This window comes from Drosophila biarmipes, chromosome 2R (genome assembly GCF_025231255.1).
Source record: "Drosophila biarmipes strain raj3 chromosome 2R, RU_DBia_V1.1, whole genome shotgun sequence".
NCBI classification, from domain to species: Eukaryota; Metazoa; Arthropoda; class Insecta; order Diptera; family Drosophilidae; genus Drosophila; species Drosophila biarmipes.
Genome location: NC_066615.1, coordinates 15136684 through 15159893, shown reverse-complemented (window position 1 = coordinate 15159893; position 23210 = coordinate 15136684). Strand labels below are relative to the sequence as shown.

Below are 23210 nucleotides of genomic sequence, written 5' to 3'. Positions count from 1 at the left end.
CTTAGTTTGTTTGCTTTTAAAACTGAATTTCTTGGCCATAAATTTGTCACATAAACAATGCGGTTTGTTTTATCAGCATTTGTATTCTTTATTAGCTATGTTCGTGGGTTGAACAGATCTTGTCCCTCGCCTGGGCAACGTAAAATAAAATTATAAATAAAAGTATATACATAAGCCACCTTTAAATTACTATTAAAGCGCTTTGTTCAACTTAGAGAAAGAGTAAGTGGGTCTTAATTAAGTATGCTGAAATACGTCTTTGCAAAAGGGTTGCTCACAAATATATAGGAGTAAATTTTTGTCATTAAGAGTAAGTAATATGCTCAATTAAGTATGGTTAAATAGGTTTAATAATAAATATATAGGTGTACATGTATTTTTGGATGAAGCGTTTTTATGCGGGATAAATGCTAAGGTACAGGCTAACGTAAAATTGCCACCTAAATTCCCCGACTCACATCAGGATTCACTTTAGCTGTGGTTCAGATGGCACAACAACAAAACATTAAACGAAGTCAACACAATAGAACTCGAACATTTGATTATCGTATTGATTAGCATTGTTATCGAACCAAATGGGTGTAAAAGTGTCCCTTTTGAAGTGTCTGCTCTCGATTTTTGTATCTTAATTTGCTAACGGACGTTTTGTTCTTTATCTTTGAATTTCCCTGCTTCAACAGATAAGCAATTTGTTTCACAGTATACCTTTTTTCCTTCCAATAACCATGCCAAGTGGTCCAAGTATTTGTTGTCGTTGGATGTAACGATTGCATAAGAAGCGACACCGAACCACAAAAACCACGCGACCTTATCGCGTGTCTCCGAACATAGTTGATATCTAACTAGTTACATAGATAGTATCCGACAGATACGATTGAGTGTGTGTAAGTATAATCTCCAGTCAGGTTTGGTTAATTTCGATTTCTATTGAAGAACACATTTGTCTTTTTCGCTGATGTCCACGTGCTCCAGTTCCCTCGCGATCTCCTGGTCGTCCTCGATCCTAGGAAGGATTTCGGATTAATTTCTGCTATGATCAGAGGACCAAGCTCGCAACTTACGCAATCTCCTGGTTGTGCAGATGCTGCACCAACTGGTCACGCTTGTCCACAATCGTCATCAGCTCCTCGAGCAGCAGCCGCTCCTTCTCCCGCTGCACTTCCGTCTTGCGCCAGTCCTCCACAGATTGCGCCGCCCGCAGCTCCTGGTTCAGCATTGTATGCTTTCGCTCCAAATCTTTCTCTTGTTCGCTGCGGGTTAAAAATAGCCCTGTGATGGGACAAGCAACTGATAGTGGGGTTTATTGATAGCTTACAGAATGTTCAGCTGCATTTGTCGCCGGAGAAGTGCGTTCTTCTTGTTGACCAGCGTGAACCATTGCGATAGCAACTGCTCCTCCGTTTCCTCGGTCTCTGTGGAATGTTCGAATGACTTGTTAATGATAGCCTTGATGTGGTTTTTCTAGTGAGTTACTAAGATTATTTGAAGTAGGCCTGTTCTGATAGTACTATTTGAGTCATTGTTGGGTTGTTTATATTATTTTTTATACAACTTTAAGTACTTCTAGTTAAAATTTCTGATTGTTATTGAAATTATACAAATTATGAAGCACTTTTATTTTACTTTTAGGCCAGCTTAGCATTAGCTTTTAAGCAAATTTTAGCAGATTATTGATAGATGGTCACAAAGTCACACAACCAGAACAGGCTCCTCGTGCTTATTTTTAGCCTAAGACGGCGTCCTTGGCGGTCTTGAAAGCTGCTGCAGAGCATGGACTCTGTGATTAGTGAGCGTCGGGTCAGTTGGAACCATATCTCCGAACATAGTTAGACACAATTTGGAAGGGCTGTCCGGCCGAGTTAATAAGCAAACACAGACACAAATTAGCACAAACAAACGGCACAGGGGATGAGCGATTGATTGGATGCGATTGATAAAGGCGAGCGGGCAGGCAGTCGATCTGGAAGATCTGGGCGGGCGGGCAGTCAGGCGGTGAGGCGTGGCAGTGCATCGGCAAGAAAGCGGTTGGCAGAGCAGCTCAAATGAATCAGGCATGAGAGGATGGGCCGCACTTTACCACAATGACTGGGGGTGTGACACAAATGGGAGCGCCGCTCCCGCCGCTGACGGCGTCGCCTGTGGCGATCCTGCTGCCGCCGCAAGGAAGCCGCTCGGCCGGTGGCCGCCAGCGCCAGGACCTCGTCATCCTCGCTGCACGCGGGCAGATTGTCGCAGGAGGACTGCTGCGAGGAGAGCGCCGACGGGGAGCTGTCTAGCATGTGGGTGTAGGGCACAACATGATGCACATGATGCGGTCGCAGATGGGCGGGCGGGGTCATGGTCGATGGATGCACACTCTTGGGCACATTTACAAAACACGAATGGGAGCGCGGCCGGGGGCGCAGGCGCGTGTGCAACTCGTCGCCGGAGTTGCAGACACTGTCGCTGGACGAGTCCCGGTCGTCGTCCTCGCTAAAGGCACCAACACCACCACCACTCCCAGCACCTCCTCCACCAAACAGACTCTCGTCATCGGAGTCGAGCAGCTTGATGCGTATCACATCACCACCACCAATACTATTTCGGATTAGCCTAAGGATGGGGTTGCCATTACGAGCGCCACCCCGGCGATTATTACTTGGATTGCCGCCCATCACGGCGCGCAGCTTGGCCTCCAGGCTGCTGGCCTTCTGGTCGATGGCCTCCTGCTCCCGCTCCAGGGCCTCCAGCTCCGACTCGATGTAGGACAGCTTGTCACCCTGGAAGCAGCATTTTGTTTATGGGTTTTCAGTACAAAGTGTGACCTCTTCAAGCTCACCTTCTTCTCGTGCTTTGGTGAGACGCGCTCCACGATCGCGTGGAAGGACTGCAGGGGACTGCCATTCACTCCCAGGCCCTTCAGATCACTTAACCTATGACTAGGACTGCCCGGCTCCTTGGCTTCCAGCTTCTTGGACTGCTCCAGGTAGAACTCCTCGGCTCCGTTGTGGATGGGCGAGATGGTGCGCTCCAGCTTGGGCCTCGTGGGGCTGGTGGGACTCTCGATGGAGCCGCCGCTCCGCACACGCGTCTCCAGGATGAGGCGACGAGCCTGTTCCCGCAGGCGCGCCTGTCGATCCTCCTGTTGGAGCAAAGACATGGAGAAGTGAGTTGGGATATAAAGGAAGTGGGCCGTACATATTATAGTTACAAAAGTACAGAATATATGGGGTTTTCTTGGAAACTTATAAAAACCGTTTAGGATTATATTGAAAGGTGATATTTTATAGGATCCATGTGGCTACAGCTAAATAAAATCATTAAACAATTTACTTTTACTAAAAGTTCATTACTTTGGTTTACTTTTAAGGAAAGTAAAACGATCAGGCGCTTAAATATTATTATTTTTGTCAGAAAGTTTCACAGTTTACAGCGTGAATAATAATTTTTAATAAAAAATGTGTTTTTCTGTTTACGGCCCACCAGTAATAACAAAGCAATCAAAATATAAGTCCTATTTTCATTCTTTATACTTAAATATTTGTTTTGTAGTTTTTAATGTGTTGATACTGTTTGGTTAACCCCATAATAATAATATTGCTTATAAGAAATAAAAAGACATGCAAGAGATAAGCGCGCTGCGTGCGGCGAACGCGAACTGCGTCTCTGGCAAGAAGCTACTTACGTCGTTCGCCTCGCTGGTATTGTAAAGCTTTAGCTTTTCCATCATCAGCTTGGCTTTCTCGCTCATCAGCTTGTGGCGCGTTAGGATTCGCTACAAATCAAATCATAAACAAAGCAAAACAATAGAACCAAGTATGTACAGAACTGAAAAGCTATGGTAAATCAACTGCAAAGTAGGTGAATAATTAAGGGCAGCAACTCAATGGCAAACTTCAACTCAACGGGGCAAATAGCGCAGAGGCCAGGATTTCTACTCACACTGGCCGCCTGGGGATCTATGACGTTCTTGGAGATGTTCTCCTTGCCTCCCCCTGGAGGAGCTTCGTCCAGGGCCTCCTCCTGCGGCGGAGGCGGTGTCTGGCTGCTGAGCACCGACGACTGATTGGCGTGCTGCGACGCGTTGATCGAGTTCTTGTCCTTGGTGGGCGACATCACCTTGTCCAGTATGTTCTTCGAGTTGTTCAGAATCTGATTCTTCACATCCTTCTTCTTAGTGGGCGAGAGTGGCTCTGGCTTGTTGAGTCCGTGGATCTCCTCGTCGATGGAGTTCTGATGCAGCAGCAAAGACTTCGGGTGCGAAAAGGTGATGCGACTCTGCGACAAATTGTCCGACATATAGTCTCCAATCACGTAGCTCGACTCATCCGCCGTGGATCCTAAAAGAATTACAGGGTTTTAATCAGTATTATTAGCATTTCCTTGTCTCAGCTTACCAATTTGCTCAATTTTCAGCTGCTTGCCGGTGAAATGCGCCCTCAGCTGATGCAAATAGGTCATCACGCCCAACTTGTCCGGCACAGTCAGCATATTCATTTCCCGCGGCTCGATCACCCGGGGTATCCCCAAAGATTCCGCCGCATCAAAGGCAATGCGACAGTTGCCCACCACATCATGGGCGCTCAGCTGGGACATGTCACTGAAAAGGGAAAATATGGAATAAGTTAGGAGATATTTCTTTAATAGAATGAATATATATTTTAATAAATAATTGTTTAAAAATTAGAGATTGGCTTCGGTTTTGTCATTACCGCCTCAAATTAGTTCCAAATATGTTTCGAACTAACAAGAAGTCAACAAAATAATCCATAAGCTGGGATTTATATTTTTTGTAGAGTTAAAATTTATAAATATTATTTACGCTTCTTAAAAAAAACATTCAAGATGAATATACAGTTTGAACATAATAATTTTAAGGAATAAGGTTCAAATGAGATAATTTTTAAACCCAATTCTTGGGTAAGTCGTTTGCCTTTCGTGATCTTGTTTAGGTAACAAATACCAATTAAATCATGACGAATCACATGAACTCAATCGTTATTTGATAAGTCAAAATAATTTAACAATGGTAAGTACTCAGAACAATTCTAAGATTTAAAGAAATATTAGAAATCAACTAATGTCGTTGAATATAATTAATTAGTGACTTTATTTCTGTTAATAATAGCAAATAAATCCAGACTACTCACATGAGCTCGGGCGCAAAGTGATGAATGATGGCGCAGAAGGCCATGCCGTTGCGCCAGCTGGTCGTCAGGTTGGTGACCTTCACGTTGGGGTAGTCTTTGGTAACTTCCTTGCACCACTCCAGCAGATCCTGCCCGGGCGTGTTCGTCTTCAGCACGATCTTCTCCACGGGCTTCAGGCTGTTGTTCTGCGGGCCAGAGGTACTCAGGCCCGACTGCGATCCAGTGGATTCGTTTATCACAGATGCGGGTGCGGGTGCGGGAGCAGGGGTCGGGCTCGAGGGTTCGTAGCTCTTCTTCAGATTCAGGGGCTGCAGCTCGGGGCGCTTGGTGCTCGGCGGAACCACCACCACAGATGAGGCCTCCTTAGAGGACTTGCTGTCCTCTTTAGGCAACTCCTTTTTGGTGCTGTTGTCGCCACTCTCCTCCTTGAGACTCGTCACCCTCAAGTCCTGCTCATCCTCCTTCTCGCTGAAGAAGAGAGCCCTTTTCTTCTTTGGCTTGGCATTATCTGCGCTGACTTTGGGTTCCAGGGGCGTTGAGGTGACCATTTTGTCGAAGGTCTCGATGGTTTTCGAGCGCGAGGGCCCCGCAGGGGTTTGCTTCGGAGGCGACTTCACCTCGCCAGGTGTCTTAATGGGCGTGCTGTCCACCAGCGGCTGCAGTCCATTGGGAGTTTTGAGGGACTCGTCGGCACTGGCACTACTAAGACCACCGGTTGCTCCGGTGGCCGTGCTCGAGTCCATCTTGTTGGCGGCTTCGCCCTTGCCGTCGGCTTCTAGTTCAAAATGCAATTGATTAATGGACTCGGCCAACGGAGTTGGATCTTCAGATAACGAAGGTACTACACCACAACAAACCAAAAATGAAACGAAAAATAAAGGATACATTTAACGATTTACGCACAAAATACAGGTTGCAGGAAACCATTCAAGATACGTGATGTTGTGTTGTAGATGTTATGGGATATATAGAAAGGAAACAATTTCGATTTGAGTCAGAGAGAAATGTCTGTACAAGATATCTACATCTAGAATGCTATAACTAGAGCCAATTTTTGTCTCAGAGATTGTGTGGATAGATCATGCACGATCATTTTCACATATATCTAGTTACACAGTTCGGGAACTCTGATCTATGACACTGACTAAGATGTAAACATACTTAACCAAGGTGCTTCCCACAAGAGAAACAGAGTTTGGAGCTCCCTTTCCCCCATGTTCAGCAATTGACATACATAATATACACAATAGTATGGGTGCTAGTCCATTTTTACATACTAACAGATACAAGTTTTTTAGTTTTAGTACATAAAACATAATAGTTTGGTGCGGAAAGGAGATCTTACCACTTTGGGGGGTGTCCAGATCAATGCAGCCATTGAGGCTTATGGTCAAATGCTTCAGTTGCTGGGTGAAGTCGGTGATCTCACTGCAATTGTCGAAGTCGGGAATGTCCTCCAAGTCATCCAGGGGCGCCACATCGTTGTTGTTCACGGACATCATGGAGACCACGCTCTGCATGTCCTCATCGCTGGAGTGGATAGACAGAAACCATTAGACACCCATTTTCAGTAGAACTTTTAGGGAGATCCTCGACTCACGTGGCCTTTCCTTCCCTTAGGAACACACAGCTTATAGTGAGTTCCAGACTGGCGGCCGTTATCTTCTTGGAGACCGGCTTCAGGGTCAGGGTAAAGCTCTGCTGAGTGGACTCCACGCTGGCATACTTCCTCATATTGATGCTGGCATTGGCCAGGACGCGTTTCTTGCCCATGGGTGTGACCTGTTCCGGGGAAACATCATTCGTTAGTACTAATGATCTACATAAATCGCTTCATTTAACTCACATCTTCGATGACAAACGTCCAGTCCTTGTCCTCCAGCTCGTGCGTCCGCGGATCCTTGAACAGGGTCACCGAAATGGTGTGATTGTCGGGCACTGGCCAGCAAATGTTGCCCACCAGGGGATTCATCATGTCCGGCTCCCATGGCAGCGGCGCACTGGCCACTCGTCTAGATCGCCTGGTCCACACGATGGAGAGGTTCGACGGCCGCCTGGAAAGTGGCCACCATTTGATTACTAACAAAGCGAAATGGGATTTTCAAAAGTTCTTTCCACCCTATTCTGCGTGAGATCATGAATAACAATTTTTGTGCGCCGGATGCGAAGTCGTTATGTGTACGAACATGGGTTCTTTAGCTGATAAATGTATATAACGAATGTTTATAATAGAATATTTCTGGGAATTCAATGCATGTATAAAATCTGTATCTTTGGAATAAAAGATATGGAAAATATTATAGGCTTCTCTTTTCTCGAAACTTGTCGTTGCTATCAAGACTTTTGGTTTCTGTATTCATGCAGTAAAAATCGTAAGACTCGCTTATTTGCATGACAGTCTACTGCGGAGAATCGGGTTTATCTCTATAATAAGCTGTTCTCTAACCACTTATTACTGCTTCAACTTGAAGTAATTCAATATTACAGAGAAAATAAAGGTCAAAACTTTGGTATTATCAACGATATAAAGAGACTTTTTTTAAGATCACTTGGGGCTTTATTTCTTTTAAGAGGTATATTGATGTACGTCCCAGCAAAGTGATTTCTGTGGCACCCCCGATAAGCTGGGAGTTCTAAATATAAAGGCCTCGGAAAAGGGAATCGGAAGACTTCTACAGCTATCATTATTTGTTTAATTAACCAGCTTTGGGCTCTTAAATGTGATAAGAAATGATAAGAAAACCAGTCTTTATATGGCAGAAGATAAAGTGAACTAAAGGGAAAATGGTCTGCTCATTATATAAGGGAAAAGTCGTTACTAAAATAATGTTACTAAAATATATACTTGTGAAGGAAGCTGAATCATCAGCCAGATATTTGGGTTTCAATTTTTAGACATCTGAAACAGTGGTAGAAACTTAAGATTACGACTCAAACTAAAGTTCGAAAATGGTCTCAAAATTAGTTCCCACTCAGTTTAGTTCTCGGGTAGTTTGTTTTGTTGTTGAAAAAATTATTAGATCGATCCCAAAATGAGTTTTTACCAAAACTTGTCTGACCAAAGGGTCATTATTTGTCGGTCCCTTGTGGGAGTCGTCTTATATCGACCAGTGAAGTCATCAGATAGAGCTCGCCACTCTGAACCCTTAAAAAGCACCCAAAAACTGACATTTTAAATATTTTGCTGCCAGTGAGTAACAAATACTAATTATAATATTTCGATTACTAAAAAAAAGGGAATACTTATGTTAAAAATAAATACTGTTTATGCGAATAATACGGAAACCTACAGTAAATTAAAACTAAAAGATACTATTTTCTATGGCAGTATTAAGTGGTCATCTATAGATAGATAGATATTCATGTTCCCTCAAAACGCTGCCATTAACCCTCTCGTTCACCGACTATTTCGCTCAAGTAGAACACTTGGGCCCCGCCTCGGCCACTCGAACCGATCCCCAACCCATCCATTAATCCATTTCCACGCGGAACACTTACCACTTGGCGGTGGTTTCCAGATGCAGATCGTGGTACGAGGCGGTGAACTGGAATTTGGCGGCGCGCTTGAAATTGCGCTGCAATCGCTTCCACACGCTGGCCATCTTAGCGGGTGCGCACCGTGGGGCTCCTTAATTGGGGTTTTTCGGGGGTATCGAGGTTTGTATAAAAATTAGACCCGTTTCGATCGTCGTTGCTCGGGGTGTCACTAATTTATTGTGTCATGTTTGCCACTCAGCTTCGGCAGGCAATCTGGATGCGCAAAGAAATCAAATCATGAACGATAGATCCTAACTATAGTACGGTAGTAATACTATCATTCACAAATAGCAATAATGCCGTCCATAGGGCTTTCTTTGGTGAGGTCCAGAAATCACAGAAGCACTTTTGTTTATAAGTATACATATTTCGGAAGCGATTTTGCTGCTTTGTTGTCTGCGAAAATACTCGGAAAGACACTCGCACCGACACGAGAGAACACTGTTTTTCGTTGTTTTGTGACCTTCAGTTTTGCTTTTCTTATAAATACTCTAGATTTACAGCTTATTGCCAGTTTTGTTTTTGCTTTATCTATTAATGTTTTCGCGAACGAGCCCCATTCGATAGCACCTAAGGAGGTTGACCCAAGTCTCGGAAGTGAGTAGTATTAACCAAATAAAACGATAATATCTTCTATTAGGCTTCCCTAACTCATAGTATTCCCCATGGAACTCTTGGTATGGCGAATTCGGGATCTGCAAGCCCCACAAATGAGTGAGTTTGTCCGATGTTTACGTACTTTCCACTCGACCACCCGACTTCTGAGACCCACAACTGAGTCACCCCTGTAGCTGCTGTGAACACTATTCTCTCGGGCACTGGGTATTCCTTCTCAGCGCCATAACTTTGAAACGACATTGCGAATCGCAGGATCCTTTTAACCACATATAATACAGAAGCTATAGAAGCAATCTACGCAAAAAAAGAAAAAATCGATGTCATCAACTAATTTTGGTCAACCCCCCTCCACCTTGGGCTCGCTTCTCACTCAAGTCGCATAGCCTCGGCAAAAGGTCTGGGCATGTGTGTATGGGTTTTCAACAATCTTTTCGGTCCACTATTACGGCATTTGTTTTGGTCTCCGACTTCGTTTACGGGGATCTCGGTTAGAGGATCCCGCACATCACATCACCGTACATTTGCGCGATTATTACGACCTCTCGCAGTCGTTTGGCTTGTATCACATCCGAGCGAACAACAATGTACTTCACAGCGATTCAGACGACGACCCGACGATTTTCTGCTGTTCAAGTAACATATCTCAGTAGCGACGGGCGAGCTGCAATACATTGCGGGTTATCGATAAGCAACACTGCGCAACACAATCTATACCAACCAGGCAAAACCCATCTATACACATCTGTGCACTTATGTATATCCAAGAGAACTGTTTTAGAACAGCAAAGGAATCTCTTATATTAAAAAATATTTTCATTCTTAACCCTACAGCTGCTAATTACACGACACACATTATATATTTTAGAGTCAGAACCATATAAGGATATTGTAGCTACCCGCACCATGAAATACATGTGTTATTACACTAAAACCACCATGTTTATTCTTTTCTAAAGGAAATTGATCCAAAAAATCAGTATTTTGAGATTGTCTAAAATATATAAAAAAGGGGGTTTTGGGAGCTGTGTTAGTTTTTCCCAGATTGATTTACAATTTAAACACATTTTCACATCAACTATACATAATGTAAAACTTTACCCCCTGTTCCATGACACTTCTGAGGGGTTTCAAAACACCTAAGGCTGTAATACCCTTCTAAGATATCTTAAATGAAAACATAAAACATCGTTCCTTTTCCGAAACATTGAAGCCTCAATAAACCACTATTGTGAGACACATTTTCAATTTGCAGATAGAAAGGCTTAACAGTAGCGAGTACTCACACCCAAGCCACAGCCGATACACCTACCCCACATTTGGTTACAGTAGGGTGTATCCTCCACCGTTAACGGTTATGTACCCTTCAACCAGATTCAAGCAGATTGAACGTTTCCCCCTCCTTCAATCGACTTGTTCAACTTGAACTTGTTTTAAACGCAATTCGATAAATTTTATTTATAATTAAATCATGGTTTCGTTAACATTAATTACAATTATTTAAAAATTAGGCGTGGCTGCTGTTGTTGTTTCTTTTGTTTTTTTTTTCGTTTTTCGATTGTATGATCAAGAGAATGTTTTAATTGAATGTGAAATTTGCGGTTTTGTTTTTTCTGCCGTTTATGAGTCTGCATATGTGCCATGCAAGTGTGTGGGTGCGCATATGAGTACGAGTCTTTGAGTGCAGCTGCGTGAGTGTGTGTTAGCGTTTCGGATTGGCGTGGCAGTGGCTTTAAATATATATTTGCGTTTCGACCGTTTACGGCCAAAATCCTGGCTTGGCGATTATTCAAAAAACTGAGCGTTAAAAGTACAAACTGATGGGTGAACCGGAGGCCTGGTAGTCCTGGCCGAGAGTTGGCTATCATAGAGAGATACAGATACAAAACGGGCGTATCACACAAAAAGCGTTCGAACAAAGTCATTAACACATGTCATAATATGGTAGGTGCCTGAAACACGAAGATATCACAAACGATTTGCTATCAATAAAATTTAAAAGATAATCACAATTGGTTCTGAACCAAGCAACTGCAATCATCGATTCTACAACCGAGAATTTGTTGGAAATGCTCCACACTCCTCCGCTACCGTCCGCTCTACCATCCATCTTTCATCCTCTAATCCTCTTTCTACATGCTAAGCTATCGTATCCTGCCCACGGCCACGCCCCTGCGAATCCGCCCAACGCCACACAGTCCTCCACAGTCATCTAGGTCTTCTGCTTGCCCTGCTTGCAGAACTCCTTGTAGGCGCGCTCGGTCTCCTCGTCCATCTCGGCGTCCACTTCCAAGTCGGCGCCGTCGCCGTCGAAGTCATCGGCATCGCTGCCATCGCCGTCCTCGGTGGCCAGGAAGTCGGTCTCCTCGGCGGTCAATTCGCGGCCATCGGGTCCATAGAAGACGGGCTCGTCACTCAGGCGCGGCGGCTCAGCCACAGTGTCCTCGTCGCCACCCAAGGCATTCGACACCTTGCGGCCCCAGTTGTTCTGCTGCAGGGCGATCACATTGGCCGCCATGGCGTACTTGCCCGGCAACTTCAGCTCGATCGCCTGCAGAGCCGTGATGATCTCCTGCATATCCTTGGGGCAGTCGGCCGTCAGATCGTAGCCAGCCAGCTTGAGCGTCTGGCAGATGCAGCGCACATTCTCGTTGCTCTCGCTGGCCAGCAGCTTGCTCAGTGAATATACGATATTCACGGCGATCAACTGGATGCGCGAGTCGTCGTCACCGCGCAGCTGCATGTACAGCTCGGCCAGGAAGAGGGCCGTCTCGCGGACCTTCTGCTGCTCATTGGAGCGCATGTACTTGGTCACCTCCTCCTGGTGGTAGTCCAGCTTGCACTTGAGCAGCGTGTGGAACAGCGAGTCCGGCTTCGGGTTGAGCATGTGCAGCAGGTTGTACAGCTTGGCGCCCATGTACCGGAAGTTCGGCTGCTCGATCGACTTCTCGAAGATGTCCTCCATGGCGATGGAGAGCACGAACTGGTTGTTCTCCATGCCGTCGAAAATGGTCAGGAAGCGTGATGCAATCGTATCAAATTGGCCCGGATTCTGGGGGATAAGCAAATGTACCGGTAAGTTCGAAAGTATATGTATATATAAGGGGTATCATAAGGTCAGCGTTATCAGTTGTAACAAAAACCAGATATTATTGCAGAGGCTTTAGATTTAACTGATATAATCATACTATAGAAATATAAACTAAAGAACAAAAATAATTAAGAAAACAAAAAGAGGTACAGCAAAGTCTTCTAAGCTGGCAATCAGCATTGATGCATTTCATGGTTTTTGATTTAGTTTTAACAGAATTGATTTAAAATGGGACTTTATGCAATTTGATGGCTTAATAAATATGACAAACTAATTATAGGAAATAACAATAACCATATTGCCCCTTTTTTGCAGCTAAATGACATAAAACATCCTCTATTTCAGGATTTTTTAAGTATAAGAGCATCTCCCGAGACAAGTAACCCCCAAAAGTCCTACCAACTCGATTCCTCACCTGGTTAAGGCAATGTATGACCGTATCGAGATACTCCAGTGCAATGGTGGCCATGTCTGGTTGCGAAGAGTTCGAGGACGACGAGGAGGCCGCCGCTGACGAAGTGGATGCCTGCGGTTGCTGCTGCTGTTGGTTCTGGTTCTGGAAATACTGCTGCTGCTGCTGGTGGCTGTGCTGCTGGTGGTGCGGCTGCTGGTGGTGCTGCTGCTGTGTCTGCTGTGCGATTTGTTGGAATGAGTTATTCAAGTGGGTATGCCGTTGGAACTTGGCGTGTTGGTTGTGTGGCTGATGCTGCTGCTGGTGGTGTTGCTGTTGTTGTTGGTGGTGGTGTGTGTTTTGTGGGTGTACCTGCTGCTGATAGTAGCTGCCAGCCGAGCCCTGCTGGCTGTTCATGTGCAGGCGATTCTGCACGGAATTCGTTAGCTTCTGCATATCGTTGTTGAACTTCTGCTGATGGTGATGGTTGTAGTGCGGCTGCTGGTGGTGCTGCTGCTGATGGTGGTGCTTGTAGCCGTTCACATAGCGCTGCTGCTGCTGTTGGCCATAGGGAGCTCCTCCGGAGGCGCCTGCTCCGCCAGCCTGCTGGTACTGCTGATGACGCCCCTGCTGCGGCTGCTGCTGAGGGGGAGCAGCTCCGCGAGGCACAAAAACGCTGGCCGCGGCCGATAGCTTGGACAAATCGGACAAGGTCTGGGCCTGCGCCTGGATGGGCAACTGCTGCTGGTAGTTGCCAGCTACCTGCCCGTAGCCCTGGGCCCCGCCGGCGTAGTCCCCAAAGAGATGCGCCTGCTGCTCCAGCCCTGGCATGGCCACTCCGCCGGCTCCTCCGGCATTGGGCCGGCGCAGCTGCTCATACTGATCGTCGGGCTGGAAGGGGGCGCGGCATGACATTGCGGTGGCGGTGACGGCGGCGTTGGACTCGAAAACTGGAAAAATCACAAAGGGGGAGAGGTCAGTGGGGGTGGGGGAAGAAAGAGGAGGATAAGCATCTTATCTCTAAGCACTAATCACATTCGTCTTGGAAATCCAGCGTGGTTACGTCGGCCAGCGGCGTCGGGGACGCCAGTTCCGCCAGCGTCGCGGACATTTTGTTTTCCTCGCACTGGTTTCTGGGCTTTCATTTTTTCCTCTCTGCCCTCCTCTTCTTCTCTATTTCAGGCAGTGAACCCCTTTTCAGCCGGAATTCAATTCGCAATGCCTACCTTAGTTCTGTCAAAGTTGAACGTATACGTCGCCGATTTTTCTTTTTGTTGCTTCGATTTGCTGCGTCGTCACTTTCTCGTCTGCGTCTGCTGCGCTGCTCCGATTTTTCTGGCTGATTTGATGGGGGAAATTGCACGTTTTACTGGCCGTGGAAAATGCTAAGTCGGGGGGGGTGGTTGTGCGGCAATCGGTGGGGGCCACTGACCGCCGATTGGGACTGGGTTGAGCTACGCACCTTTTATTCGCGCTGCGGCAATTTGTTACAATTGATATTTCGCCTTTTCACCGTCGGTGTGGTCGCAAGTGGCTAGCGGAAAGTTACCTGGGCGAGAGTATTTTTTATAAAAATAAATATTTATATCGTGGTATTTTTCACCTGGTATATCGCTATCGCTGTTATCGCGCCGCTGTCACGTAAGTGCCAGAAGCGTAAGTGTCAGCAAACGTAGGAGCCACCCGATAATATAACATTAATATAATTATAATAAAAAAAAATAATAAAAGAAATACCTGTAAGAGAATGTCTTCGTTAGCTTCGGCGGCCGGTTGAAGGAAATTAATCAATATATCGATATTTATCTCAGTCTTTTCCACTTCCACGGTGACACTGATGCTTGGGGATGTCGAGGCCCGTTTACACTGGCTTAGAATTACAGGGCGTTCGCACTTTTGCATGTTAAGCCGTTTTCAAATCCCCGTTTTGAAATACAAGTTAGTTTATTGGTTTTCTTGCTTTTAAAAAGAGAGAGGAAAGGAAAAAATATATTCGAAATTGACTTTTGATTTTTAAAACGATAGCATTCGGTTATCTTTTTCATTTCTCTTAAAACATGGCTGTATAGAAACTTCCTGTGAAGAAAAAATGCTAAAAAAATGCTAAAAGAAAATATATTATTTTCAAATGTTACTAGTTTCTATCACAAAATTAAAATAACATTTGTATGTAGCTTCCTTTTCTTGAATTTTTAATGTAATTTAACTTAAAATTTTTGAATTTACTTTTAGAGAGAAAGGATTATTTGTCTAAATCGAATGAAATCCTCGACTTGGCCAAAATATCACGTTGAAATGGTAAAAAGAAGAACGAAATATATTTTCCATCCGTTGCCATCCAATAAACTAGTTACCAAGAAATAATTTAGACTCCAGAATATTTTGGGTAAACTACTGAAGCGTATTCATATATATATTTTGGTACCCCGCTTAAATAATTTCCCAGCTTTATCGGGGAGGGCGAGACTGAGCTGAGTGCCTCATTTCTTTTCATTCATTTTAGTCAAACACGCAACTCAGTCAGATTCAAACCGCGGTAGAAAGAGGAGTCCCAGCGATACGATGGACAACCTTATCAAGTGCTTAGTGGCGATCTGCTGCCTGTGCCTGGCACTGATCGATCAGGCGGAGTCGGAACTTCCGCCGACTAGATTCAACGTGAGCTTCTCCCAGCTGGATTCCTGCGACAGCTTCTCCGTTCCGAATACAGGATACAGCTACCGGAAGTTCTACATGCTGCGCGATCTTAGCAACAACAACCGGAAGGCCGGGGAGCGGCTGCACTTGAAATTCTACGTGTTGACCACCATGGATGCCCACATCCTGCTCTCGGTGACTAATCATCCAAGGATAAATGATCGCGTCTACGAGATCGGTAGGTGGAGACGGAGTTACAGGTTTTACTATAGGGGTTGTGAAATTAATTTTCAAACAAGATACCACATTAATGCGGAAATTCCAAATGTGTGTATGTATCACATTTCGTTGGAGATATTCTCTATGGAACATAAGTAAACAAGTTTTTAAAATAATGCTTTATCTCTCTTCCGCCCAAAGACGAACGTTTCTTGGTGTTCATTGTTCAAATTACATAAAATTGATTTAATGGACTCCGTGGCCTTGAAAAGAATGTTCTTTATGCCACTGTTTTGATGTGATAACTTCATTGCGCTTTCAGTGATAGGCGCCGGCGCAAATACGTTTTCCGCCATCCGTACCTCCATGGGACTGCGGCGAGTGGCCACGAGTCAGGAGCCGAACTTGGTGTCGCTGTACGAGCCGACGCCAATAGAGATTGTCCAGACGCAGAGTGAGTTTCCTGCCCTGCAGTTCTGCCATCTTATCTGGTACTCCCCGCCCTCCAACGCCCACTTCAATTCACAGATGGCGAGCTGTTTGTTTATATACCCGGCTTCAAGTCCGAGCCACTGATGCAGTTCATCGACAATGATCCACTGACCATCAACTATCTGAGCTTCAGCTCCTTTGGCTCCAACACAGCGCGCTGGTTCTTCGACTGTGGCTTTGATGGTTATGGTAAGGTTACACATGCTCGAGGATCCCAAATAAATCTCTTGAAGGGGTCCTAACAAAACATTGGATTATATGTGATAATAGTTGGATTAAGGATGAAAATATTAAAAAAAATGATATTAAGTATCATAAGAAATGTATATTACCTATAATCCGACGTCTATTCATAAGAACTACCTTTTTAAATAATGTTTTTGAGAATTTTGTTGTACCACTCATAGTTAATTTTTGAAAACTCTTCGTATATGTCGAATTTTAGACAAGGAAATAGCTGAGGACGTACATGACCAAACTCCAGTTGGAAAACTCCTGGAGCGACTGAACTTCCAGGCGGAGAATGCCAGCCTGCCCGCAAATCTCACCCACATGTTGTTCCACTTCCAAACGCGGTCCCTGGCCTACGAGCAATCGAATTCCATGCTGCTGACCCGCATGAATATGATGATAGTAAAGAGGAGATACATCTTAGAGAAATAGGATTACATTTTAAAATATCCCCACCCTTTCAGCACTGGCAGGACAAACGTCTTGGCTGGCGTCCCCAAGACTTCGGCTCCATCAAATCCATCGAGCACCCCGATCTGCGGATATGGACACCACACTTGAGCGTACTCAACGGAGCCCTGCAGTCCGTGGCCGAGATCCTCCATTCCTACGAGCTGAGGGTCTACGCCAATGGCAACGTCACCCTGTACGCCAACAACCTGCAGCTGACCAGCTGGTGTGTGGACAGTGCCCGGAACTGGCCCAACGAGCGGGTGACCTGCGACATCGAGCTGGGTCTGATTCTGCCGGAGGAGCAGCAGCCCTTGGACCTCACCTACGATATATACCGCAAGCCCATTGGGCCCCATGAGCACGTGAACATGCCCTCCGGCTGGTCCTTCTCAGAAGTATCCGTGGTGCCGGTGGACACCGATGCGGCGAGGCGGTATAACCCCAAGGGAATGGTGCAGAAAATGGCTGGCGACGTGGCCATCGAGTTCAAGCTGCAGAGGAACGGCAGCTTCTACATGACCGTCTTCTATCTGCCCCTGATTGGTAATGTACACTATATAAGTGAGAAATATTGTAGAAAACTTTTGATCGGTGTGAATATATCACATAATTCGTAAAACAATTACTTCCTTAAAAGTAAAAAAAAATGAGTTTTTACTCAATTAATATAAATATTTCATTGGGATACTTGTTTTAACATACTGATATCATAATATTTTTCATGAATAATATTTATATTTCGGTTATAACTGATACCGATAAAGATCTGTTAACAGATGTATCTTTTATTAAGGTGTATTTTAATATATTTTTATGTTTTTCCAGCCTGTCAGATGTTCTTGCTAATGTCGTTTGTGCTGCGATCTAATCGAAGAAGTGCTCTCATCCTCATTGCCCTGCTGATAACTGCCTGGGGCATGATGTATATGACGCGGCACGCCTCCCCGCACTATGTGCCACCCCTAAGTAAGATCACAATCCCTTCAGAAATTACTTATTTCATTTTAATATCCCACGTTTTTTCCTTGTTCCAAGCTAGATATGTTTTTATTTCTATTTATTTTCAACAATATTATATTTATTAATTTATTCCCCACAGTGACTGCATACAAGGCTCTGATGATGACCACCACCTATTGCTACATCCTGCACATTTGCATCATATGGCTGGAACTGTATCCACCAAGATCGAGTGCCCCCGACTGCCTGGTTGCCCTGATAAACTGCAATGGGTTGCGCTGCATTCTGGGTCTCAGGTTCGCAGATGTAAGTGCCTTAAAATCCATTAAAAACCTAAAAATACAAATCCTTTTTTTGCAGTCCAACTACTATTGCGACATCCAGGAGAATCCCTGGCGACACCTGGCCAAGATCCTGAACAACCTGAGCACTCTTCTGGTCATCGTTGTATTCGCCCTTGTAGATATAACAAGCGGGGTTTGAAAAATCGAATTTTTCTTTATTGTGCCTTTGAGAGAATAGTTATGGTTTCTTAAATAAATAAGAAGTGTACAGAGAAGATGGCGAAGACATTGCGACTACGAGTTGGAGGGGTGGGGGAAGACGTGCCTCGGCTGCTGCGACTCCTCGCAGGTAACTGCTCCATTTGCTCCATCTCCGACCCAAGAGCGACTGGGGTGTGGGTGTGGAGCACGGATTTGGTGTCGGAGCTTAGTGGTAGCCGTAGCCGTGGTCGTCGTAGCCACCCAGGGACAGGGCCGGAGCAGCGTAGGACTTCAGCAGGGTCGGAGCTGCGTAGCTGATGGCTGGAGCCGCGTAGGACTTGACCACCGTGGGGGCAGCGTAGCTGATGGCTGGGGCGGCGTGGGCGTAGCTGATGGCCGGAGCTGCGTAGGATTTGATCACAGGAGCTGGAGCGGCGTAGGCGATGGCCGGCGCAGCGTAGGACTTGACAACGGGCGTGGCGTGGGAAACGACCTGTGGAAGATGTGAAAGGGGATTAGTATTTTAAAGGATACGTTTAAAAATAGTATTGATGTTGTATATTTTGAAAGGGTTATGGGGGTTTCTTTAATTTTTTAAGTTACTAAGTTTGTGAAAAATCATAGCTAATCATAGGGGTTACAAAATCGGTTGAAATATGAAACAAAAATCTTGTAAAAGTTCTTGTTTTTCGCTCAAGTTCCGTAAAATCCATTAAGATCCCGATCTTACCGAGCTGAAGTGCGAGTAGCTGGTGGCCGGAGCCGCCACCTTCACCGCCACGGGAGCCGCATAGGACTTGACCACCGTGGGAGCGGCGTAGCTGATGGCGGGAGCAGCATGGGCATAGCTGATGGCCGGAGCAGCGTAGGACTTAATCACTGGAGCCGGGGCCGCGTAAGTGATCGCGGGAGCAGCATACGATTTGATCACTGGAGCTGCGGCCGCATAGGTGATGGCAGGAGCAGCATGGGCGTAGCTTAGGTCCGGAGCCGAGTGTCCGTAGTCCAGAAGTCCGGGAGCAGCATTGGCGGCAGCCAGCAAAGTGGTGAGGATCTGGTGGGGAACGAGGAGAGCATGTTAAATAAATAACATTGTTTAAGAACTATCTAGCCATCAAGAAATCCGAAGTAATGGGAAGTTACATAAGAACGCGGCCCAAAGGTAAAATACGCAAATTCTTCAGATCCCAATAAACCAACATGACAAAAAAGTTAACATTGATACACAGTCAAGAAGTCCTTAAAAGAGATTTTAACTTATTAACTTTTCAGCTTCCTTCGTCGAAGCTAGTACAACTTTTATGCTTGCCTAATCTTTTATAAAAATCACTAAATGAATTGGAAATTATGGTTTCAATTTTAGGTTCATTTTCATGCCAAAACTATACTAGCAATATTCCTATATTGAATTGATAGATACATCGGATGTATCCAAATAAAAGGATGTGTGTGGACCAAAGATCTAGGCAAGAGATAGTGAAAGAACACTTTTGTCCGAGCAAAGTCCTGATCCTGATGATCCTGATCACTAGTCCTGTCCGTTTGACTCACCAGAAGTTTCATGCTTGCGCTGGATCACGAATCACTTGGCTTGGAGGGAGAATTGCAACTGTAAGTGGATTGCGTGCAATGCGTTACTTTTATACTGCTCGACGACCAGGCAGACCGAGACCACGCACTCGTACTGGTGCTCTCGAACGGACAGTGGACCGGCGGACAGGCGGACGAGCGGACAGCGACAGATCTTGACTAGATTTCGATCTGAGCTTCGGACGGACACACAGTCAACAAAGCGGGCCAAGCAGCACCAATTTGTGAAGTATGTATCGCGGCTGAGGTGAAACAGCAATTCTCCTAGACGCAGCTTGGAGAGCGCCCCCAAAAGCGGATGACGCAACCTGAACTGGAGCTGGGAGCTGGGAGTTGGGAGCTGGGAGTTGGGTGCTCCGCTCCGAAGGCAGACCACTTGCCCGCTAAGGAGTCGCAGGAAAGGCGGCATTTCCACCGGGGGTCTCGAATGGGAAAGCGCGCGCGCTAATTGAACTCGCTGATTAGCTGGCCAATTTTGGGTGCCTCCAAGCTGGCAGCTCCGAGCTCCGATAATAAGGACCACACCCAACGAAAAAATCCAGCCTTGCCACTAACAACTTAATTAGCCAGCCGAGAATGCCGTCTAATTGCTTTCGATGCCATAAGTAAGTATTCTCGATGCGATTCTCGGTGTCGCTGGGAAATTCTCCCCAAATTGCATAATGGACGCTTGCCAAATCGGCGAATGCCGATCCAATCGGATCCAATCCAAGCCAAACAAACAATCCCCGGCTGGCCGAAATATCTAGGCGAGCTTCATATTTATCTTTATCGTGCCGCGAATGCCGCTGCGTGCCACATTTGACCATATTGGATGGGCGATTGCAGCCGCAGCCACGCCGTCTCGACTCGAGGACACTTGTGCGTGGAGAGGGGCCTCGGATGGAGTCAGCCCCAGTTGCCCAGTTGCCCAGTTCCCCGGTCCCAGCTCCCCATCGAACGATCCACCGGTCGGGCGGTCGCCCCTTCTCCGTTGGGTATCTCAGATCGGCGCTTGAGCATCTGGCAGCTCGTGGGATTTTTACTGCCGCCTTGATTAACCCCCTGAGGTGGGACAGGCGTCGATGGCCTTGGGTGATCAAAATTTGATAGTGCTACAAAGCTCTTAAGTTATTCACCGAGCTTACAATGTTCTTATGTCACATTAACGACGCCTTGATTAAAATAAGAGGATTTATTCAAATACCAAGTAAATATGTCATTAAAATTGGATAGATCTTGCATACTGGTAATATTTTACAAACAAAATTACACAAATGTTATTACCCACATATTTGAATATTTGTTTTGATTCATACTTCTATATGTTTGGATAAAATACTTACACCTTTTCATTCTATGAGAGCCGTCTGGGAATTTTCACTTAACGCAATCTTAAAATTTCAATGTCAATAAAATCTTGTAATAAAGTTTAAAGGTTTAAAATGTATCTGTGAATATAAACTTAGGCTCTGCATGAATCAACGACATTTGTTGTTTAAAAACATGTTGACTTTATGAATATAATGATTTGGAACCATAAGTTATATTATTCACAAGTTTATTCTTCTATGGGTTATTCTAAATGAAATGATTTATTATTTGATTCACTATTTTTAATGTAAGCCAAACCCTATTTGAATCCGATGTAAACATTTTTCGAGGTATTCTGAAGAGTTCGAGCTTCACAAATTTTCGAGTTTCCTGAAAGTCCCTTCATTAAGTAAGGGGAGATGATCCAAAGATTATATATATCTTACAGTACTTTGAATCATATACAAATTTCGAGTGTTTGGCTGTAATATAAACATAACAAAATGTAATTTATTTAGATTAAATAGGGCAAGACAACTTTTATAATACCATTATACCATTTTTTCTCATGAACGCCCCAAAAGTCAGGCAAAGTTAAGGCACAGGAATCGCAATAATTCGCAATGTCTCAGATTGGCGCATGCAACTTGCAGCACTCCAAACGGAGTTTCCTCTCAAGAGGCCTCGAAGGCACTACAACAACCTCAACACCATCTCGAAAATACTTAGCACAGAATAAGAAGGAGACAGCACGAGCGGGCAGGAAAGAGACGGAGAGTCACCTGCGATCGCAGTTCATGCATAAATCATGCCAGAGGAATGTGATTTATGTGAAATCTATTAGCAAATATTAAGTCAATAGCAGCAATTGTTGCCAGTGGTCGGCGACTGCCAAACAAGTGTTCCATGTCCAATTCGATGCGGACAGATGCGGACACATGCGGACAGATGCGGACACATGCGGACAGATGCGGACAGATGGATGAGGTTGCCAGGCTGGTGTCGCCGTGCTTTATAAATAAAAGATTTCCCAGCCACTGCCCCACATTTTGGCCAGGTGGAAAGCAATTTTCCAGCAATCGATCGTTTGCAGCCAGAAGGGTGGCAAACTCGAATGCCAAATTGCCACACTTACACTAAAAACTGAAAACTAAAAGCCAACTTAAGGCGCTCGCCCAATCCGATCCCCCCTCCCCATCCCCTTTTTTATTTTGGCTCGATCGAGAGCCAAGACTTTAGCCGAATTTGGCGAATCGGGCGGCGCGAGCTCCAAAATGGGTGCAAAATACCGCGAATTTTGGATGACGGGCCTAATTAGCCAATGGTCACAGAATGGTCGAGAATCCGAGAATTCGAGCCGATTGCCCAATGGCTCGCAAGCGCAGAATTCTTCAATTAATTAACGCCGCTGCTTTTGACTTGCAAATAGCCGAGCGGAAAACGGCCAAGAAAAACGTTGCAAAATGGATAACTCCGCTTAATTAAATCAGAAACAAACGGCGAAACCAAACGGGCAGAAAAACAAAATAAAAACCACGTGGCATTTATGACGCTTTGCCTGAATTAATGAATGAATCGTGGTGGACATGGAAATGGACTTGGATCTCGGATTTGGGAGCTGACAAACTTCAAACCTCGTTTCTGACGTGACTGGCGGTTTTTGAAGTGCACAGAGAAGATTTTTATATGTATAAGATTTTATTAAGATTTTAATAACTATATAATGTATAAAAAAGACGATGGGTGGATAAAATACAAATATAAAAGAGATGTTTATAAAAGTCTGGAATTCGATTCTTAATATTTTAAGTATTGTATCTTATTAAGGACATATATTTTATTTGTAAACTATAGATATTTATCTTATATTCTGAATTTAGCTGGAAGATGCAGTATGTATTAAAAAACCTTAATAATTTTTTGAGGGATTCCCTAAGATTTTTCAATCGTTTCATAATCAAATCCTTACTGACACATTTTTCTTTCTGTATCCCGAAGTCGGACATTTGCATTTGGCAATCCCAACTAAATGCTGACCAATGACAGTTGCCACTCCATGAATCGATGGCGAATTTCTCGCCTTCTTG

The 23210-nt window shown here is 45.0% G+C and overlaps 4 protein-coding genes across 11 annotated transcripts; 1 reads left to right on the top strand and 3 right to left on the bottom strand.

The window, feature by feature from the left end:
- Positions 1-63: 63 nt before the first annotated feature.
- Positions 64-9948, bottom strand: LOC108036446 (EH domain-binding protein 1). Of its 5 annotated transcripts, none has more exons than XM_017112593.3 (14): positions 9804-9948; positions 8628-8879; positions 6976-7183; positions 6730-6911; positions 6475-6659; positions 5130-5904; positions 4377-4579; positions 3922-4319; positions 3665-3754; positions 2819-3121; positions 2639-2759; positions 1316-1412; positions 1062-1250; positions 64-1003 (listed from the first exon to the last, which is right to left on the bottom strand). In XM_017112593.3, exons 2-14 carry the CDS (start codon positions 8729-8731, stop codon positions 925-927), a joined length of 2934 nt encoding a protein of 977 aa, XP_016968082.1. In that variant the 5' UTR covers positions 8732-8879; positions 9804-9948; the 3' UTR covers positions 64-924. The 5 variants fall into 5 exon arrangements, with proteins under 5 accessions (XP_016968082.1, XP_050743076.1, XP_016968081.1 ...); XM_050887119.1 differs by having other exon boundaries at positions 5130-5901; XM_017112592.3 differs by having other exon boundaries at positions 5130-5970; positions 9804-9947.
- A 761-nt stretch (positions 9949-10709) lies between these two features.
- LOC108036614 (polyadenylate-binding protein-interacting protein 1) lies at positions 10710-14313 on the bottom strand. 4 transcript variants are annotated; one of them, XM_050887580.1, is made up of 5 exons: positions 14226-14312; positions 13990-14102; positions 13136-13713; positions 12788-13003; positions 10710-12333 (listed from the first exon to the last, which is right to left on the bottom strand). In XM_050887580.1, the coding sequence occupies exons 3-5, from the start codon at positions 13676-13678 to the stop codon at positions 11494-11496; spliced, it is 1599 nt and encodes a 532-aa protein (XP_050743537.1). In that variant the 5' UTR covers positions 13679-13713; positions 13990-14102; positions 14226-14312; the 3' UTR covers positions 10710-11493. The 4 variants fall into 4 exon arrangements, with proteins under 4 accessions (XP_050743537.1, XP_043948147.1, XP_016968366.1 ...); XM_044092212.2 differs by having other exon boundaries at positions 12788-13713; positions 13990-14098; positions 14226-14313; XM_017112877.3 differs by having other exon boundaries at positions 12788-13713.
- Positions 14314-15278: 965 nt separating this feature from the next.
- On the top strand, positions 15279-18314 carry LOC108036246 (uncharacterized). Its single transcript, XM_017112255.3, has 8 exons — positions 15279-15638; positions 15942-16073; positions 16148-16300; positions 16557-16744; positions 16807-17338; positions 17621-17761; positions 17895-18061; positions 18116-18314. The coding sequence occupies exons 1-8, from the start codon at positions 15326-15328 to the stop codon at positions 18236-18238; spliced, it is 1749 nt and encodes a 582-aa protein (XP_016967744.1). The 5' UTR covers positions 15279-15325; the 3' UTR covers positions 18239-18314.
- A 152-nt stretch (positions 18315-18466) lies between these two features.
- On the bottom strand, positions 18467-20239 carry LOC108036202 (angiomotin). The gene is given in 4 exon segments (XM_050887380.1): positions 18467-18733; positions 18971-19294; positions 19792-19885; positions 19920-20239. Coding segments are annotated over 4 exon segments (1005 nt in total).
- Between the last annotated feature and the right edge of the window lie 2971 nt (positions 20240-23210).

What these genes read in the sequence shown, in the direction of transcription:
- LOC108036446 (XM_017112591.3), bottom strand. Translation starts at nt 8,731, where the DNA reads ATGGCCAGCGTGTGGAAGCGATTGCAGCGCAATTTCAAGCGCGCCGCC. An exon ending in GCTGAAAATTGAGCAAATTG is followed by an intron (nt 4,320 to 4,376) that starts GTAAGCTGAGAC and finishes TAATTCTTTTAG; the next exon opens with GATCCACGGCGGATGAGTCG. An exon ending in TCACACCCCCAGTCATTGTG is followed by an intron (nt 1,413 to 2,077) that starts GTAAAGTGCGGC and finishes AACATTCCACAG; the next exon opens with AGACCGAGGAAACGGAGGAG.
- LOC108036614 (XM_044092212.2), bottom strand. Translation starts at nt 13,678, where the DNA reads ATGTCATGCCGCGCCCCCTTCCAGCCCGACGATCAGTATGAGCAGCTG. An exon ending in TCATACATTGCCTTAACCAG is followed by an intron (nt 12,334 to 12,787) that starts GTGAGGAATCGA and finishes CTTATCCCCCAG; the next exon opens with AATCCGGGCCAATTTGATAC.
- LOC108036246 (XM_017112255.3), top strand. Translation starts at nt 15,326, where the DNA reads ATGGACAACCTTATCAAGTGCTTAGTGGCGATCTGCTGCCTGTGCCTG. An exon ending in CTGTGGCTTTGATGGTTATG is followed by an intron (nt 16,301 to 16,556) that starts GTAAGGTTACAC and finishes GTCGAATTTTAG; the next exon opens with ACAAGGAAATAGCTGAGGAC. An exon ending in GCACTATGTGCCACCCCTAA is followed by an intron (nt 17,762 to 17,894) that starts GTAAGATCACAA and finishes TATTCCCCACAG; the next exon opens with TGACTGCATACAAGGCTCTG.